The 18,642-nt window shown below is 39.9% G+C and overlaps 1 protein-coding gene across 2 annotated transcripts in view; it reads right to left on the reverse strand.

The window, feature by feature from the left end:
• ACER3 (alkaline ceramidase 3) overlaps positions 1-17,570 on the reverse strand; it is a 170,940-nt gene extending 153,370 nt beyond the window's left edge. Inside the window, exon 1 of one of the 2 annotated variants that reach the window (XM_047070880.1) lies at positions 17,408-17,570. In XM_047070880.1, the coding sequence (XP_046926836.1) occupies positions 17,408-17,510 (103 nt within the window). In that variant the 5' untranslated portion in view covers positions 17,511-17,570. The remainder of the gene's footprint in view (positions 1-17,407) is intronic. The other variant, XM_047070881.1, reaches the window with a different exon arrangement.
• Positions 17,571-18,642: the final 1,072 nt, after the last annotated feature.

Below are 18,642 nucleotides of genomic sequence, written 5' to 3' on the forward strand. Positions count from 1 at the left end.
TCTAAAATAAAATTTTTTAAAAATTACAAAAATAAGAGGACAGCTATCTGCTATTTACAAGATAAACACCTTAAACATAAGAGTACACAATAGCTGACAATAAAAGCCTGGGGAAAAAATGCCACGCAAAAGAAACAAAATAGATTTTCAAAGAATTGTTTTAATGTTTATTTATTTTTGAGAGAGAAAGAAAAAGAAGGGTAGGAGAGGCAGAGAGAGAGATAGGGAGACATGGAATCTGAAGCAGGCTCCAGGCTCTGAGCTGTCAGCACAGAGCTTAACTCAGGGCTTGAACTCATGAACCATGAGATCATGACCTGAGCCAAAGTTGGATGCTTAACCAACTGAGCCACCTAGGCACCCCGAAACAAAATAGATTTTAAAGCATAAATTCTATAGTTTAAATTTCATATTTTTTAAAAATTAGGGCCATATTTTATCCAATCTCTCTCTTTTTTAAGTTTATTTATTTTGAGAGAGAGAGAGTGTGGGGAGGGCGGGGTGCAAGCAGGGGAGGGGTAGAGAAAGAAGGAGAGAGAGAGAATCCCAAGCATACTTCGTATTTTCAGAGCAGAGTCTGACGCAGGGCTTGATCTCACAAACCATGAGATCACGACCTCAGCCAAAACCAAGAGGCAGCCGCTTAACAACTGAGTCACCCAGGCACTCCTGTCCAATCTCTTAAAGAAGCAAACCATCTACTGATGGTACACATGGCTTTGTACCAGTCTCATAGCTGGTAGAACAATTTTATGAAGATACCTAATGCAGCAAGCTTGCCATATAAGCAAGAAAGATTATTCTAATAGAGAACAGTAACAAGCAAGATGGGCTATATAAATGACAGAATTAAAAGTAATGCACATTACACTTCCACCCAAGATAGAATAAAATGACCAGATTTACTCTCCTACCTGAAACCACCAATGAAACAACAGAGGTGCACAAGGAAACTTTTGGGGATGATGAGTATGTTCAAATCTTGATTGTGGTGATGGGTTCATGGGAGTACATCTGTCAAAATCTGGCGAATCATACACTTTAAATATGTATAGTTTTTGTACAGCAAAGGAAACCATCAACAACATGAAAAGGCAACATACTAAATGAAAGAAGATATTTACAATGATATACCTGATAAGGGGTTAAATCCAAAATATGTTAAAGAATTCATACAACTCAACACCAAAAAAACTCTAAGAAATCCAATTAAAAAATGGGCAGAGTACCTGAATAGACATTTCTCCAAAGAAGATATCCAGATGGCCAACAGGCACATGAAAAGGTGCTCAACATCACTAATCATGAGGGAAATGCAAATCAAAACTACAATGAGATTTTCACCTCACACCAGTCAGAATGGCTAATATCAGAAAGACCAGAAAGAACAGCATTGGTGAGGATATAGAGGAAAGAGAACCCTTGTATACTGTTGGTGCAGCCACTACGGAAAACAGTATGGAGGTTCCTCCAAAAATTAAAAAAAAAAAAAAAAATTCCATAAAATTCAGTAATTCTACTTCTGGGTAGAGAAAGAAAATGAAAAAAACGAATTAAAAAAGATATATGCAACCCTCTGTTTATTGCAACATTTATAACAGCCAAGATATGGAAGCAATCCAAGTATCCATTGAAAGATGAATGGATAAACAGATGTGGATGCACACACACACACACACACACACACACACACACAAATGAATATTACGTAGCCATAAAAAGGTATGAAATCTTGCCATTTTTGACAACATGGATGTACCCAGAGGGAGGGTATTATGCTAAGTGGAATAAGTCAGACAAATATAAATACCATATGATTTTACTTATATGGGGAATCTAAAAAATAAAACAGACAAAACAGACAAAAACAGATTCATAAATACTAAGAACAAACTGGTAGTTGCCAGAGGGGAAGGGGATGGGGGAATAGATGAAATATTTCAATAAGATTAAGAGGTACCAGATTTCAATAAGATTAAGAGGTTTCAGTTATAAAATAAATAAATCATGGGGATGAAAAAAAGTACAGCCTAGGGAATAATACTCTAATAGCTTTGGATGGTGACAAATGGCAACTACACTTACCATGACAAGCATTCCATAATATATATAAATGTTGAAATCACTATGTTACACACATGAAACTAATAAATTTTGTATGTCAACTATACTTCAATTAAGAAAAATTTTAGGGGCGCCTGGGTGGCTCAGTCAGTTGGGTGTCCAACTTCAGCTCAGGTCATGATCTCGCAGTCCGTGAGTTCGAGCCCCATGTCGGGCTCTGTGCTGACAGCTCAGAGCCTGGAGTCTGTTTCGGATTCTGTGTCTCCCTCTCTCTCTGACCTTCCCCCATTCATGCTCTGTCTCTCTCTGTCTCAAAAATGAATAAAACTTTAAAAAAAAATTAAAAAAAAATTTTAAAGACAACAGATTTTTTAAATGGGCAAAAGGCACTTCACAGAAGAAGATACAGGAATGTCCAAGAGGCAATGAAAATGTGCTCAACATCTTTATTCATCAGGTAAATGATCATTAAAACCACAATGAGAGACCACTACATATAGTCCAGAGTGGATAAAATTTTCAAAAAGAATAACACCAAATGTTGTTGAGGATGTGGAACACCTAAAACTTCTATAATAAAATGAGATATCACTTTGGAAAAAAGTCTTGCAGTCTTTTAACGGAAACCAACTCTGTGACCTGGCAATTCCACTCCCATGAATTTACCCAAGAAAGATGAAAATGTATGTCTATGCTGGGGCACCTAGATGGCTCAGTTGGTTAAGCGTTGGACTCTTGGTTTTGGCTCACGTCATGACCCACACATAGTTTCGTGAGTTCAAGCCCTGCATCGGGCTGGGCTCCTTACTGACAGTGCAGAGCCTGCTTGGTATTCTCTGTCTGCCTCTCTCTCTCTCTCTGCCCCTCCTTCAATCACGCTGTATCTCTCAAAGTAAATAAATAAACTTAAAAAGAAAGGAAAAGAAAAGAAAATATATATCCATGAAAAGACTTGTATAAAAATGTTCACAGCAGTTTTATTCACAATAGCCAAAAACTGGAAATAGTCCTGGTGTCCATCAACAGGACAATGGATAAACAAACTAGTATATTCCACACAGTAGACTACTACTCAGCAATAAAAAGGAACAAACCATTGGGGTGCCTGACTGGCTCAGTTGGTGCAGCATGCAACGCTTGGTCTTGGGGTTGTGGATTTAAGCCTCACGTTGGGTGTGGAGATAACTGAACAATAATCTTTAAAAAATGTTTTTAAAAATTAAATAAAAAAGGAATAAACTACTGATACAACAACATGGTTAAATCTCACTGGGTGTGGAGATAACAAAAATAATCTTTTGAAAATTTTTAAAAATTAAATAAAAAGGAATAAACTGATACAACATGGTGAAATCTCATTTCTCACAAGCATGAATCTTAAGTGCATTAATAAAAAATTTAAATCTTTTTATTTTAACTTCTAATACAGTAAATACCAAAGGATTTAACTCACAGAGCTCTTCAGGGTCCTCAACAATTTTTAAATGTATAAAGGAGATGAGACAAAAAAAGCCTGAGCACTTCAGATCTAGTAAAAGTTGAATATGGGCATGCCCTACAATCTAACCATTATACTACTCAATAGACACAAGAACTTTCAAATTTGTGTGTACCAGATGATGTACAAAAATGTTATAACATTTGTAACAGCAAAAACCTGAAAACAACAAAATAACCAATGACTAAAGAATGGATAAATCAATATATTCATATAGTGGAATTCTAAACAGTAAAAATAAATGAATTATAGCTAAACCCATCAACAGAGAGGATTCTTGGGAATATGGATGATACATATTTGACCACAAATTGAGTGAAAAAAGCAAGTTGAAGAATACACACACACACACACACACACACACACACACACACACGCACATACATATATATATAGTACAATTCCACTTATGTAAAATTAAAACAAGCAAACCTAAACAGTATATTCTTTAGAAACACACAGTGGTAAAAAGGTAGGAAATGATAAACACTAAATTAAGGATAGCAGTTACCTCTGGGGAAAAAGGAAGAATATGGAATGAGGGAAAGGCAAAGAGGGAGCTATTATTTTTATTTAATGAATGCTCTTAACCAAAGAACAGTCCTCCTTTATCAAGGTCATAATTCTCTTTAATCGTCAAGCTTTAAGTTGGACATTCCTACAATAGTGAAAGAAGAGAGAACATCCATCTGATTGGCAAGACTGAATGAATTCCAGTGACCAACTGGATTTCAGACAATAAAACCAGACTGTCCTCATGTCTACTTTACAAGGGGGGTGGGGAGGGTGGAGGAGGGATTGCTACCCAGCAGGTAAAATAGCCTAAAACCATATATTTAATTTTGGGAATACTATCTTATCTAGAATACCTCCTTATCATTTTGTATAAATGAGTAAATGAATGAATTCCAATCATAAAACAATTTTTACAACAGTATCAAGATTTTAACATGCATAATTTTTAGAGTTCTGTTTTGTTTTCTGAGTTCATTCAGTCTTTCCTCTTGCTGTTAAAAGCAGCTTGCTCTGAAAAGTTAAAGTACTTTAAAAGAGTCCACACCTATAATGAGTCAAAGATTTTTCCAGTCATGCAATTGAATTATTTCAACCTTGAAGTACTTATGTACTTTCACTGGGCAAAATACCTCTTTTGAGTCTCATGAGTACATTATAGGGATAAATAAAATGATGCTTATAAAAATTCTTTGAAATCTTCAGATAGAGGGCCTATATTAAACTTTATTATTCTTTTTAAAGTTTCATCTTCTAAGAATAAAAAGCATGATGTAATTTGGCATACTCGGAGTTTACACAACAGGAAATCAAAATTGCTCAAAACTCAACTTTAGACACTGTTTCAGTTACTTACTGCTGAATAACAAACCACCCCCCAAACTTGATGGCTTCAAAAAACAATTTATTAAATAAATAAATAAATAAATAAATAAATAAATAAATAAATAAGTAAGTAAGAAAAAACAATTTATTATCTCTCATGGGAAGAACACATACAATGAAAGGTGCACAGGAGTATAAACGTAATACGTAACCAGGCTGTTTTGGCAAAAGTACAGTGTAAGTAGGGAAAGCAGGAATTATAGGGAAAAGGAGGAACACAGACTGAAGAGTTTAGAATAAACTGGATACCACAATGAGCTAAAAGTACACAACCACCAGAATGGCAAAAATTGAAGACTAACCAAATGTTAGTGAGGAAGTGGATGAAATGCTGTGAATGTAAAACGTTACAACCACTTCGAGAAAAGATCTGGTAGTTTCTAATAAAACTGAACACACAACCACCTATGACCCAGTTATTCCAACCCTCAGTATTTACCTATGAGAAATGAAAATACATATCCACAAGACGACCTGTACAAGAATGTTCATAGCAGCTTTATACATAATTATCAAACCTTAAAACAGCGAGGTGTTCATCAATAGGTAAATCAATAAACTGTGGTATATTCATACAATGGAATACTACCCAGCAATAAAAAGGAATTACCAATACATGCAACATTGCTGAAATCTCAAAAACATTATGCTGAGTGAAAAAAGTCTTACACAGGAGTGCCTGGGTGGCTCAATCAGTTGAGCATCTGACTCTTGATTTTGGTTCAGGTCATGATCTCATGGTTTGTGAGACTGAGCCCCTGTCAGGCTCTGCGCTGACGGCACTGAGGCTGCTTGAGATCCTCTCTCTCCCTCTCTCTCTCTCTGCCCCTCCCCAACCAATGTGCGTGCACACATGCTCTATCTCTCAAAATAAATAAATGAACTTTTAAAAAAAAAAGAAAGAAATCTTATACTAAACAGTAAATACTGTTTGACTCCACTTACATGCAGTTCTAGAACAGGCACATCTAATCTATGGTGGGGGAAAAAAATCAGAATAGTGGTAGCCCTGAAGAGAAGGGGAAGGTGGAGGTAAGAATTAACAGGGAAGGGGCATGAAGAACCTTCTCACTTGATGCTAAAGTTCCATATTCTAATAGAGGTTTTGATTACACAAATGTATCAATTTCTTGAAATTCAGCAAATATACATTTAAGATCTGCGCATTACTTCAAATATAAGTTTTACCTCCAAAGAAAAAAACAAAGAATTGAACTTTAATTGATGATATGTATGTTGAAGGATTTAGGGGAAAGTATAAAGATGTTTGAAATTTACTTTGAAATTAATAATGTCAAAAATTAAAATGAACTGATAGAAGAATGGACAACTGGGTAGACATGCAACAAAACAAAGCATAATAAAACACTAATAGTAGAATCTAGACAATAGTTGAACAGATAGTCACTGCAAAATTCTTCTGACTTTGTTGTGAAGATATTCATTTAAAAAAAGGGGTTTTCATGCCATGTTAGAATTCGGTCTCTATCCTTCTGTCAACAGAAAGTCCTCTAAGGAAAACAGAAGCACCTAACTGTAAGGAGTAATCAATCAAGGTTTAAAGAGGTATCCACTGGGGCTCCCAGCTGGCTCAGTCGGTAGAGCATGCAACTCTAGATGTCAGGATGGTGAGTTCAAGCCCTACGATGGGCATGGAGCCTACTTAAAATAAAGATTAAATAATAATAATAATAATAATAATAATAATAATAGAAGAGAGGTATCCACTGAGAGAATGCAGCTACAAATGACAAGGAAACATCATGTGCAAAAGCAATCCCACTGAAAACATCTAAAAATTCTGGTATATTCTTAATATATTCAAACAAATGAAAGAAAGATGAAAGGGAGGAAAAGAGAAGAGAGGAAAGGCCCACTAAAGCAAGGAGTCAATTAGGTCAAGGAGGAGACATCCCCCCAGAAAAGTTTAACCTTTCTCTACCTCCCCCAAACTCAGTGTTTGCTCTTAAGGCCTTTCAACTGAGGGGATGAGGCCCACCCATATTACTGAAAGTAATCTTAACTTAAAGTCAACTGATTGTAGATGTTGATCACATTTATAAAATACCTTCATAACAACACTTAGATTAGTATTCGATCAAATAAATGGATACAAAAGCCTAGCCAAGTTCACAGAAAAAATTAACCATCACAGATGAGGAGGCCACAACTATAACACAGTATGATTTTTTTTAAACTTATTTTCACTAGACCCCAATTCAACTAATATTTTTTTTAATATTTGTTTATTTTGAGAGCGAGCACATGCACACAGCATAAACAGGGAAGGGGCAGAGAGAGAGGGAGAGAGAGGGAAAGAGAATCTCAACCAGGCTTCATACTGTCAGTGCAGAGCCCCACACAAGGTTCAATTTCATGAACCATGAGATCATGACTTGAGTCAAAACCAAGAGCTGGTCAATCAACTGAGCCACCCAGGCTCAGTTGAATTAGGGAATTCAACTAACATTTTTTGCACACCTAGTATGTGCTAGGCGCTTCACCTCACTGTACACTTTCAAGTGTATCATGCCATTTAATTCTCATAACCCTCTTGGATATCATTATTTTCATATTATAGAAAATAAACTGATACATGGGGTGCCTGGGTGGCTCAGTAGGTTAAGCGTCCAACTTCGGCTCAGGTCATGATCTGTGAGTTCAAGCCCCACGTCGGACTCTGTGCTGACAGCTCAGAGCCTGGAGCCTGCTTTGGATTCTGTTTCTTCCTCTCTCTCTCCCCCCCCCCCCCCCCCGCTCATGCTCGCTTGCTCTCTCTCTCTCAAAAATAAACATTAAAAAATTAAAAAAAAAGAAAAGAAAAAAGAAAATACACTGATACAAAGAAGGATTAAGGGATCTGCCCAAAGTCACAACATTCGATGCAACAAATAGGAATCTTGATTCAGACTCCAAGTCATTATACTATGTACTTTCCCCACAGTAAAACACCTAGGACTTTTGTGTCCCCATTAACTGCTTTTGCTGTCTCTTTTGGGCTCTATCATTTTGCTGGGTCCTAAAATGTGTCTCCATGCCCCTACTTCTTTTAAAATGCTCTCTGCATTACCTAAAACCCTCCAAGTCAGGGCTTTTTTTTTTTTTTTTTTTTTTTTCCCACTGACTGGGAAACAGTTGGCAAAGGAACAGGGTGAACCCAAAATCAAAGAAACAACTTAAAATTTTAACCTAAGATAATAATGCACTGGACAAGATTTTCATTTAAATGTTCACTATTCTATGTATTCTGGCTTAGTAAAGTTCCCCAATTTATTATTTGAGGTATTTGTTCTTCTTATTTACCCACCCACCAATTACTGTTCCATTAAAACAATAAAAATCTATCATTTCTTCCAACATGTGCTACCAAATGACAATTCTTCCTAGTTAGTATCTTTGACAACATGGGTAAAACTAAGTTAGGATGAGACTTCAAAATGCTCTCAGCCTTCAAGTACTACTAAACACTAATTACTAACTACAGACTTAAGTCTAAAAAGTGGTTTGGTTTGAGCTTGGCAAAAGTGTTAGGAGCAAATGAGAATGAAAACTTTCTGAAATGAAAAAGTAAGTTCAATTTTAAGTTCAATTTTGCTTACTACCCAGGACAATCACTTCCAATCTCTCCTTCACATGCAGTGTTTTCAGTCTTGTTACTGTGAATGGGGGGCTGGAGGGTTTCAACACCTAGCTTGGTTTTCAAAGTTAGAAACATAGGTTCCAGTACCAGCCCTATGATCCTGAACAAATCACTTATCCTTCTGAACTTGGTTTCCTTACATACAAACAGGGATAACACCTACACATCACAGGAAAAAAAGAATTAAACGTGCTTTGTGAACCTGAACCCTTGTTCCTCCAAGTATAGCTCCAGACCAGAAGCACTGGAATCACTTGAGAACTTATAAGAAATGCAGAATCTGTGGCGCCTGGGTGGCTCGGTCGGTTAAGCGTCCGACTTCGGCTCAGGTCATGATCTCATGCTCCGTGAGTCCAAGCCCCGCGTCCGGCTCTGTGCTGGCCGCCCAGAGCCTGGAGCCTGTTTCAGATTCTGTGTCTCCCTCTCTCTCTGCCCCTCCCCTGTTCATGCTCTGTCTCTCTCTGTCTCAAAAATAAATAAATGTTAAAAAAAAAAAATTTTTAAGAAATGCAGAATCTAAGGCCACATTCCACACCTAATCAGAATATGCACTTTAACAAGATCTCAAGGTAATTAACATGCACATTTACCTCTGAGAAGCACTGCTGTAAAGCATACTATAGATGTTAGGTATCTTCACCATAAAAATTAGCCCACTGGGAGCTCTTTTCCTTCTGAGGAAGTCCTATGATCTGGTAACTCATTAACAATATGACATCAGCAACACTGACATCATCTTCCTCAGCAGCTACCATTTCCCTGAAATATGGATTCTGGCGTAGGTTTTACCAGTAATTTGTAACATAATCTTAGGCAAATCACTTCAATACTCAAGGTCTTTCTTCTTACAAGTAAAATGAAAGCATCAGACCACTAGTTCCCAATCTGAGGTCCCTGGACCCACTGAGGTCTGAAAAAGTAGTAATGAAGGGAGGCAACATAGTATGGTATTAAGAGCATATCTTTGGAATCAAAAGGCTCCTGGGTCACTTAGGCTCTGCCACTTAATAGTGTGTGACCGAGGGGGACACGTGGGTGGCTCAGTCAGCTGAGTATCCAACTTTGGCTCAGGTCATGATCTCACGACTTTTGAGTTCAAGCCCCGCATTGGGCTCTGTGCTGACAGCTCGAGGCCTGGAGCCTGCTTCAGATTCTGTGTCTCCCTCTCTCTCTGTCCCTCCCCTGCTCATTCTCTTGTCTATCTCTCAAAAATAAATAAACAGGGGGCGCCTGGGTGGCGCAGTCGGTTAAGCGTCCGACTTCAGCCAGGTCACGATCTCGCGGTCCGTGAGTTCGAGCCCCGCGTCGGGCTCTGGGCTGATGGCTCGGAGCCTGGAGCCTGTTTCCGATTCTGTGTCTCCCTCTCTCTCTGCCCCTCCCCCGTTCATGCTCTGTCTCTCTCTGTCCCAAAAATAAACAAAAAACGTTGAAAAAAAAAAAAACTTTAAAAAAAAAATAAATAAATAAACATTTAAAAAAAATAGTGTGTGACCGAGGGCAAGTTATGCAAATTATTTAATCTTCCTAAACTGTAATGTCTTAACTGCAAATTAGGATTACAACAGTACCTACCTCAGAGATCAAGCAGTATACTATATGGTTACAACTAAGTGCTCTGCTGGGTAACTTTTTTAGGGTGATAGAAAATCTACGTCTTGACTGCAATGGTGGTTACATAGATATATACACCTGTCAAAAATTTTCAAACCATACACTTAAAATGGATGCATTTTAAGTAAATTATGCCTCAAAAAACTAATTTTTAAAAAATGTTTATTTTTGAGGGGGGGAGGGGCAGAGAAAGAGGGGAACAGAAGGTCTGAAGTGGGCTCTGTGCTGACAGCAGAATCAGACACTTAACTGACTGGGCCACCCAGCTGCCCCACGAAAAGCTAATTTTAAAAGTAAAAAAGAAAAAGAGAGAAAGGAAGGAGAATGTGCTCTAGAGTCAGATTGTGTGAGTTCAAATCCTGGCTCTGCCACTTGCAAAGTGAACAACTTTGTACAAAATTATTTAACCCCTCTATGAGCCCATTTGTAAGACAACTAACAAGAATCTCACTTAAAAGAGCCATTATAAGGATTATAATAGGGATTCTAATGAGATCCTATACACAGAGAGCTTTGCATCTATTAACTGTCTCATAATGTTCGCTATTGTTATTTCTACTATTTTCAATATTTCAAAAATCATATTTATCCACAACCAGGCTTTAGTGAAAATATTATGCTGTTTTATTTTGGACTAGAATTATATCAAGACATTACACACCTCACGTGGATCAATACAGTGTGGTAACAGTGACTAGAACTCCTCTGGCAGTTACATGCACCTTTATTTAATTAAGATGGAGATAAAGTACATTAACAACTTACATATAAGTAATAATAAATTACAATTTAAGTAATAATAATAATAATAAATGCATGGGACCCAAGAAAGAAAATAATAAAAGGATTTCTTTCTAATGAACAGGTTTAAATAGCTGCTATGTCGCCATATGATCCAGCAATTCCACTTTAGGGTCACAAAGAGATATTTGTACACCCATGTTCATGGCAGCACTATTCACAATAGCCAAGAGGTGGAAACAATCCATATGTCTATCAACAGAGGAATGGATAAGCAAAATGTAGTATATATACATAATGGAGTTTTATTCAGGCTTTAAAAAGAAGGAAATTCTAACTAATGCTACAACATGGATTGACCTACACAGACACTATGCTAAATAAAATAAACCAGTCACAAAAAGACAAAGACAGCACTGTCTTTATATGAGACACCTAGAGTAGTCAAATTGACAGAGACAGAAAGTAGAAGAGTGGTCACCAGGGTCTGGGAGGAAGAAGGAATGGGCAGTTATTTAATGGGTACAGAGTTACAGTTTTGCAAAATGAAGAGTTCTAGAGATTCATTGCAAGACAACATGAAGGTACTTAACACTACTAAGCTATACATGTTAAAATGGTAAATTTTATTCTATGTGCATTTTTGCACAATTAAACAAATTTAAATAAATAAATAAACTGTATGGCAGTTCTTCCAGTATTAACACTGTAAAGCTTTTATACTTTAAGCTCTTAACGAGTAACTTCTCCTTGTATTCCAATGCACCACATATATACATCCATCACAGCACTGGAAACAATTTACTGGCAATCTTTGACTTGTAAATATTAAATCTAAATCTTTTTGTACACTGAATTTGGCCCTTCACTTGGCCTCAGTCTTCAGTTGACTTACTGCTTTGAGCTATGTGTGAAGCAGTGCTGCTTGACTGTCAATAACCCTCAGGAAAATGACTGCCTTCCTTAGGTGACAGGAGTATCACCTCTGCCAGCCCACAGAACTCCAGGACCAAAAGAAGCCTGAAGCACACTCACTTACTTGAGGCTACAATTCAGAGAAGATGGGTGGGAGGGGGCCTGGAAAAAGGAAAGGAAAAGAAAGGTAGCAATGAGCCACTAGCAGCTAGATGCCTTGAGTGGCATATGTGTATGGGAGAGAGGCTGGTTGAAGCCTCTCTGGTCTTGTGCTATAGTGTCAAAGAAAAACCTCATCTAAGCAAATCCCATAATAATGTTATAAAAACTGAGGGTTGTCCTACTTTGCTTCTGTCCAATTCCTATGAATAGGATGGGGAGGGGGACAACAAAGCTACGAGAAGGATGGTATCTACCCAGATTGAATCATTCTAGCCCAAGGACAAAAGGGAGATGGCTGGATGGTCCTACCAGAAGTTACCACCCATTCTCCCCATTCATGAAAGTCTTACTAAGTTACCCCCTCAGACTGAGGTAACCTCTATAAAACCCATAATTAGAAATTATAATTTTTTTTTGGCTTTCCAATAAACCCTCCTTCATAATACATCAATTTGGGACATTCTTCTTTCAAGTACATTTTGAGTAATGCGTTTCCCTTGAAAACAGAAAATGCCTAATAGTACTTACCTATTTATACCCCCACTGGCCTATCAGCCACCTTGAACAGGTGACTTTATATAGTTGCATATTCTATACACTATAGTTTATCTGGGTAATTCTCCTTTGAGACCATAATTAAAGGATTCCTTTCCACCTCCCTTTAGGTAACATTTCTTCCATGAAACTAACAGTGCTTGAAATTCCACTTCCCACAGAACTATGTGTTAGTAGAAAGAATTGTCAGACCCATATTTGAATACCATTTCTGCCACTTAATAGCTGTATGATGCTGAGCAGTTTACTTAACTTCCTGCATCAATAAAGTGGGAAGTCCACGTACCTACTCACTAGGAATGTTGTAAAGAATAGAAATGCACAGGAAATCTTCACTTTAAAGAGTTCTAATATGCACAAATTCCAGGTACACAGTTTAGTTAAATAATTCCAATTCCCCAACAACACAATTCAAATTTCAGGTACCACAGTACATTAACCGTGAGTGACTGAATATAGTGCAAACTTCACGACTAGGTGTTCAGTCCACAAATCACTATGTAAATAATAGAAGCACATCACAATCAGTGCCTAACTGACTTGAAAAGTCACTTCTTTCAAAGTCTGTTGCTGGATTTGACAAAATGAGCTGCGAAGGAACAAAAATTAAGCTGATGGTAGACCTCTCATCAGCAACGATAAAAGCCAGGAGACAATGAATAACATTTAAAGTGCTGAGAGAAAATTAACTCTCTGCCTAAATTTCTTTTTTTTTTTTTTTAATTTTTTTTTCTTAACGTTTATTTGTTCTGGAGAGAGAGAGTGTGAGCAGGGGAGGGACAGAGAGAGAGAGAGAGAGAGAGAGAATGAATATCTGAAACAGGCTCCAGGCTCCCAGGTGTCAGCACAGAGCCCGACACGGGATCGAACTCACGAGCCATGAGATCATGACCTGAGCCAAAGTCGGACACTTAACTACAGAGTCACCCAGGCACCCCAACTGCCTAAATATCTAACAATGGATAAGACATCAAAGCAAAAACTGTTGGTGATTATTCATTCACTGCACATCTGTTAATCAGTTCATGTACAGACAGCAAGGCAAGTAGCTGAGTTGCTTCCTTGTCTCTGGTGATGAACGTAGGTGATATTTTACAAAAATGAATAATTAAAAGAGGGATATGGCCAATAATGATGAAAGTGTAGCAAAGAAACAAAAAGTGATAATGTTGGAAGTGAAATTCCAATCAAACATAAACGGAGTTATTGAAGAAACCGCCGACACTGACAATGTTGACTGCTGCCATTCCAGAGACTCTAGATATGCAGCCAGAGGAACTTAATGAAGACAAACTTACCAACATAAATGAAGAAAGTGGTTGTGAGAAAAGGATGATGTTTCAAATTATAGTATACTAAACATTAGTTTTACTATTTTTTCATTTCTCTATATATCTATAACCAACAATAGGAGAGTTTATAGTGCTTGACAAAAAAATTTTAAAGGTGACAAAACAATCATAACTTTTCTCATTGATTATTAAGACTACTTTGCCAGGTTTTAACTTGCAAGGTCCTTTGTGCTGTCCTACACCACTATAAAGAGGACTGCCTGTACCTATAACTTCTGGCACATCAAGGAACACATTATTTCACAACTAAAGAGAAAACCTCTACCTTTACAATCTGCTCAAACAAAAAAGGAATTTGAAAAAAAAAATGAAAAAAAAAAAACAGAAAAGGAATTTGAAATGATCTTGGGTGATGTTAAGAAGAAAGATTTTCTGGTATTTCAGTGACTAAGAACTGCTGCCATATCTGAACATGCAATTCCCCAAACTCCTCTTTTTATTACTCAAAATACACACAGCCTAGTGCTGAAAGACGGGGTTCATGAATAATTATTCAATTTGTCCGTTGTGACAGTATTCTATTTCACCTGTCCTTACTTCTTGCATGCAGGGACAAAACAATGAGTGTGTGATAGTACAAGATATAGTAGCTTTATTTTTTTTATCTCATTTAATCTTTTTATTTATTTTTTTTTTAATATGAAATTTATTGTCAAATTGGTTTCCATACAACACCCAATGCTCATCCCAACAGGTGCCCTCCTCAATGCCCATCGCCCACCCTCCCCTCCCTCCCACCCCCCATCAACCCTCAGTTTGTTCTCAGTTTTTAAAAGTCTCTTATGCTTTGGCTCTCTCCCACTCTAACCTTTTTTTTTTTCCTTCCCCTCCCCCATGGGTTTCTGTTAAGCTTCTCAGGATCCACATAAGAGTGAAAACATGTGGTATCTGTCTTTCTCTGTATGACTTAGCCTTAGAATCAGACCTCAACTTAAACACCATCTCTACATCACTCTTTGCAACCTTAGGTAAAGATTGAAAGGGAGAAGAGGAAGTGCTTAGCAAAGTGTGGTACACAGTAAGCACTTACATATGGCTATTATCATCATTATCTTTATTATTCCTATCATTAATGTAAATATCATAATAATGATATAATTGTATTTATTTTAAACACATCATTATTAACCAGCATATTCTTCAAAGATTAATTCTCTTACTCCAAAAAATGATGGATACCCTCTGCTTCCTGGGTAAAAAGACTTGACCTCAACTTCCTCCAAATAATTTTCTCCCAAGGCACATGTGCAAAGGGCAGCCAACATTCACTTACTCTCTTCTTGCAACCCTTGATTCCTATGTCAAAACCCACCCTGCAGTCTTCTCAGTTTCCTCCTCTGAGGACATTAAGACCAAAAGCCATTTCCCATTTCTCACAGCTATCTGGCAGAACAGCTATCTTGCACCCTCATAGCTCACATGACTTAACCGTCAGTTTTCTCTTGATTCTAATCCTTGGTTCTAAACTAAGAGCCATTATTACTTATATCCACCCATAAATATGCAAAGGGCCTAAAGGTCAACTAAAGCCAACCCCTTTTCTTTACTAAATAATTTCTTATAAAACATTCATGTGAGTTAGTTCAGTAATGTCTGTTTCAACACTTCCAGTGACCTCCACCTCCAGGCAAGCCATTCCATGCTTATCTTCAGTTAAAAAGTTTCCTTAGGCTGAAGCAAAATCTCTCCCCTTACTGTTAGTTTCCATCCATATACTCTAATTCCACATTCTAGAGAAATTTAGAAAGTTTAACTGCTCTGTATGACAGCCCATCCAATGTTTGAAGACCATGGCAATGTCTTCATGTTGTTCTTCCATGTTACACGCTTCCAGTTCAGAAAGCATGATTTTAAGTCCCTTCCTCTCACAGACCTTCTCTGGACCAGGTATGGGCTTGCCAACATGATCTAACAACAAATTGGTAAAGCGCTTCCTTGCCAACATTTGGGCCGCCAAGTAATTATACTACAAGTGATCCCTCTGCCCATATTCTTCCATTATTATATAAAAATTATTACTTTAGTAGTTCAGGAAACGTAACTCTCAGCGCAAATCATGGTTTCAAAGGAATGGTTTAAAATCTTGAACACTAACAAGAGTTCGGGTTTCTTTTTTTATTTAGCCAACTACTGTGAAGAGAATCAAGTGGGATCAGCTGGCATGAAACTCTTGCCTCTTCCCTACAAAGCCAAACAAATGTCTGGGAAAAGGCGGTAGCAATGGGAAGGTTAGCTAAGAAGAGTTGCTTCATGCCCTGAGAAAGTGGGTCCAATTAAAAGGCGGCAATAATAGCCAAAAAAAAAAAAAATATATATATATATACATATATATATACACACACACACATATATATACACACACACACACATACACACACACACACACACACACATATACACACACACGTGTGTGTATATATATATTCTCTATACTTTGCCAGAAACAGGTAGGTACCGGAAGAAGGATCAAACATTGTTGTCTCAAAATTTAACCCACGTAAAGTGCATAAAAGAAATGGCAGATTTTTCCTGTGCTCTCCTAACCTAGTGGAGTAAGAGCTGGGGAAATACACACACACGCGCACACACACCTACCTACCTACCTACATACCTACCTACCTAGTGGAGTAAGAGCTGGGGCAATGCGCACACACACACACACACACACACACGCACACGCACACACACCTACCTACCTACCTACCTACCTAGGGGGCAATTGGTGCCTGTCAGGGGCAAGCAGTTGGAGAAGGATTTTTCCCCAAGTCCTCAGAAGGTGCAATCAGTGGAAGTAGTGTCCTCAAATGAACTCTAACCCTTAGGTAGTAGGAAAGGAAGCAGGCAGAGTGGCACAGGGACTTGGTCCCCTGTGCTCCTGTGAGCCCGACACCTTCCCTGGAGGTGACGAAGAGGTCCGAAGAAAACAGAGAAAGAGGAAGGAAAAGACCTGGGAGTTTCCACGTTTGGGGTGAGACTAAGTTAGGACCTGTTCCCTTCTCCTGTGCCCTTAAGGCCGAAGGTGGTGGCAGCAACAGTAGGAGCAGGTGTCCCAGGCCCTCATTCTAACGAGCAGAATCCTCCACTCTCCCCACCTCCTCTAGGGCCGCCCCAGCCTGCCCCACTGCTCCCGTCATAAAGGAATTCCCATCCCCAGTCCTGCCCCTCAGGCCTCCCCTCAGGTCCAGCGGGGGACTCCCCACTTCTCTTCCGATCCCCAAACTCAACCCTCCCCAACCCGTTCGGACCCCGGCACGTCTCACCCGACACACTGGATTCCCCCATCGGCTCCCCTCCTCGGCAGAGCTCCCATTCCTGCCCCCAGGCCGGGGCTCCCCACTCCACCTCCCCAGCCAGGCCTGGTGCCTCCCTGGGCGGCCAGGTCCGCCCTCCGCTTTCCTCACGCGGCGTCTCCCCTCGGACCGGCGCCCTCCCTCCCTGCCTCCCGCCTCAGGCCCGGGCGCCCGCACTCACAGAACTCGGCGATGTACCAGGTCACCGCGTAGTTCTCCTCGCACCAGTCCAGCGTGGACGTCGTGGGGCCCCAGTAGCCCTCGCGGTCCGCGGCCGGAGCCATCGCGCACGCAGCCGCCGCCGCCGCCGCCCAGGCGCTCCGCTGGCCGCGTTCGGCTCGGCAAGCTCCCAGGCCGGCTCGGGCCCTGCTCTCGCGCCCACCGAACGCTCCGCCCACCCTCTCTCCCTTAGGGGAGGGGCCGGCTCCGTCAGCGGCAGTGCCCGGCGGGAGACCCCGCCCACCGGCGCCTCCAGGCCGCCCTCGCCAGGCGGCGCCCCGCCCACCCCGAGGCCACAGGGGTTCCCCTGGTGGGGGGGGGGTTCCTTTTCCCTGGAAAGGGCTGTGATCAGGTCACCGGGACGACGGTTACCCAGGCTGCCTGTTCCGCCCAGACACGCCCCTGGCTGTAGGCTTGGGGTTTCTGATATCCCTGAGGCTGTTTTCTGTCTGGACGTGTCAGAGGCTCTATCTCTTTGTATGTGTGTGTCTGTGTGTGTGGTTTGATTAAACTAAGGCGGGTTGGGTTGAAGCCATCGGCAAGCCCTGGCTTGATAAAACCTGTGCAGAGGCACAGCGTCTTTCTCAGCGTCTTCCTTTGACCGCAGGCCTCAAACGGAACCCAGAAACAGAACTCTCCCAGCCCCGAGGACTCCTAGGAAATAAACAGTGCTTTTCTGATAAAGATATAAGTAAGTGTCTCTTGGGAACAAAGGGAAAGGGCAACAACCCTGGAGCAAAAAAAAAAAAAAAAAAAGGCGGGGGCGGGGAGGTTGAGGGCGAGGGCATTCAGATCCTGTAAAAGAATTCAACTAAAGCAGAGCTTGCATGCCTCAGTTCAGGCTTCCAAACCCAGAGGTTTCTACTGCCTACCTATAATTGTGCCCTTACTCTCCAGGCAACCAACAGCTTCCCCTTCTTCCAGCCTCAAGACTGTAATACTCCACAGAGTTGCTGGAGGGGTCGTTTAAATGGTTTTGTTTGTTTGTTTTTTGGGTTTGTTTTGTTTTCTTGCAAAGAGAAAGAGCAAGTGCAAGCGTGGGAGGGGCAGAGGGAGAGGGAGAGAGAATCCCAAGCAGGCTCCATACTGTCACTGTAGAGCCAGACAAGGGGCTCTATCTCACAACCATGAGATCATGACCTGAGCCAAAATCAAGAGTCAGATGCTTAACCAGTGAACCACCCAGGTGCCCCTGGA

This window comes from Lynx rufus, unplaced genomic scaffold (assembly GCF_022079265.1).
Source record: "Lynx rufus isolate CCGP_SWC_20201006 ecotype Redwood Valley unplaced genomic scaffold, mLynRuf1.p SCAF_9, whole genome shotgun sequence".
Classification (NCBI taxonomy): domain Eukaryota; kingdom Metazoa; phylum Chordata; class Mammalia; order Carnivora; family Felidae; genus Lynx; species Lynx rufus.